Source organism: Budorcas taxicolor, chromosome 22, assembly GCF_023091745.1.
Source record: "Budorcas taxicolor isolate Tak-1 chromosome 22, Takin1.1, whole genome shotgun sequence".
Classification (NCBI taxonomy): Eukaryota; Metazoa; Chordata; class Mammalia; order Artiodactyla; family Bovidae; genus Budorcas; species Budorcas taxicolor.
Genome location: NC_068931.1, coordinates 4,876,308 through 4,877,666, shown reverse-complemented (window position 1 = coordinate 4,877,666; position 1,359 = coordinate 4,876,308). Strand labels below are relative to the sequence as shown.

General features: G+C 47.5%; 1 protein-coding gene across 1 annotated transcript; it reads left to right on the top strand.

Annotated features, from left to right (window-relative positions):
- Nucleotides 1-409: 409 nt before the first annotated feature.
- LOC128067491 (60S ribosomal protein L21-like) lies at nucleotides 410-895 on the top strand. Its single transcript, XM_052660524.1, has one exon. It carries the CDS (start codon nucleotides 413-415, stop codon nucleotides 893-895), a length of 483 nt encoding a protein of 160 aa, XP_052516484.1. The 5' UTR covers nucleotides 410-412.
- The last annotated feature ends 464 nt before the right edge of the window (nucleotides 896-1,359 follow it).

Sequence of the window (1,359 nt, the reverse complement as noted above, 5' to 3'; positions counted from 1 at the left end):
CTTCTCCCACCCAGGATCGAACCTGGTCTCCCACATTGTAGGCAGACTCTCTACCATCTGAGCCACCAGGCAATCCCATGGTTAAAATAGTAATGTTTTATACTGTGTGACTTTTACCACAATAAAAACAGATTTTTACAAAGAGGGAGAGAAAGAGACAGACTTAGAGAACGAACTTATGGTTGCCTGTACACAGTGCTGTGTTTAAAATGGATAATCAACAAGGATGTACTGTATAACAAAGGGAAAAATGATAGCCCTGCCTGGAGGACACACTGAGTGAGCGTGTCAAGAGGGAGTGCCTGTGACCGTCACTGCAGACTCGGGGGCTTAAAACAGCACGTTTAGCCAGGTAAAAGCCAGTGCAACCGCCTCCCATCTCTCCCCCGGCCCCTCAGGCTGATTCGCCAAAATGACCAACACAAAGGGAAAGAGGCGGGACACCCGCTACATGTTCTCCAGGCCTTTCAGAAAACACGGAGTTGTTCCTTTGGCCACATGCATGCGAATCTATAGGAAGGGTGATATTGTAGATATCAAGGGAATGGGTGCTGTTCAAAAAGGAATGCCCCACAAATGTTACCATGGCAAAACTGGGAGAGTCTGCAGTGTTACCCGGCATGCTGTTGGCATCATTATAAACAAACCAGTTAAGGGCAAGATTCTTGCCAAGAGAATTAATGTGTGTATCGAGCATATTAAGCACTCTAAGAGCCAAGATAGCTTCCTGAAACGTGTGAAGGAAAAGGATCAGAAAAAGAAGGAAGCCAAAGAGAAAGGGACTTGGGTTCAGCTGAAGCGCCAGCCTGCTCCACCCAGAGAAGCACATTTTGTGAGGACCAAGGGAAGGGAACCCGAACTGTTGGAGCCCATTCCCTATGAATTCATGGCCTGATGGGTGTAAAAATAAAGACCTGGACTGGAAAAAAAAAAAAAAACAGCATGTTTATCCTGCAGCTCTGGTAAAAGTCTAAGCCGGGTCTCACTGGGCTAACATTGCAGTGTGAAGAGGGCTGCCCTTCCTCCTGGAGGCAAAGGGAAGCACCTTTTCCCGTCTCAGAGGCCACTGGCACTCCTTGGCTTGTGGCCCCCATCCACTTGCAGAAACAGCAATGGAGGGGTGAGCCTAGCCTCGCATCACTCTGAGTCCTCTGCCCCTCTTCCAAAACTGATAAGCAATTTTAATTCCACAGGCGGCTTTAATTCCCTCTTGCCTATAAAGTAACACATCCACAGATTCCAGGGCTGTCTCTGGGGACATTATTTCGCCAAGTACAGCCCTAAATGTCATTATGTCTTTGAGGGGGATTCAGTATCATATTTTTTTTCCTCTTCTCCTAGAGGATTGACGTGCTGTGC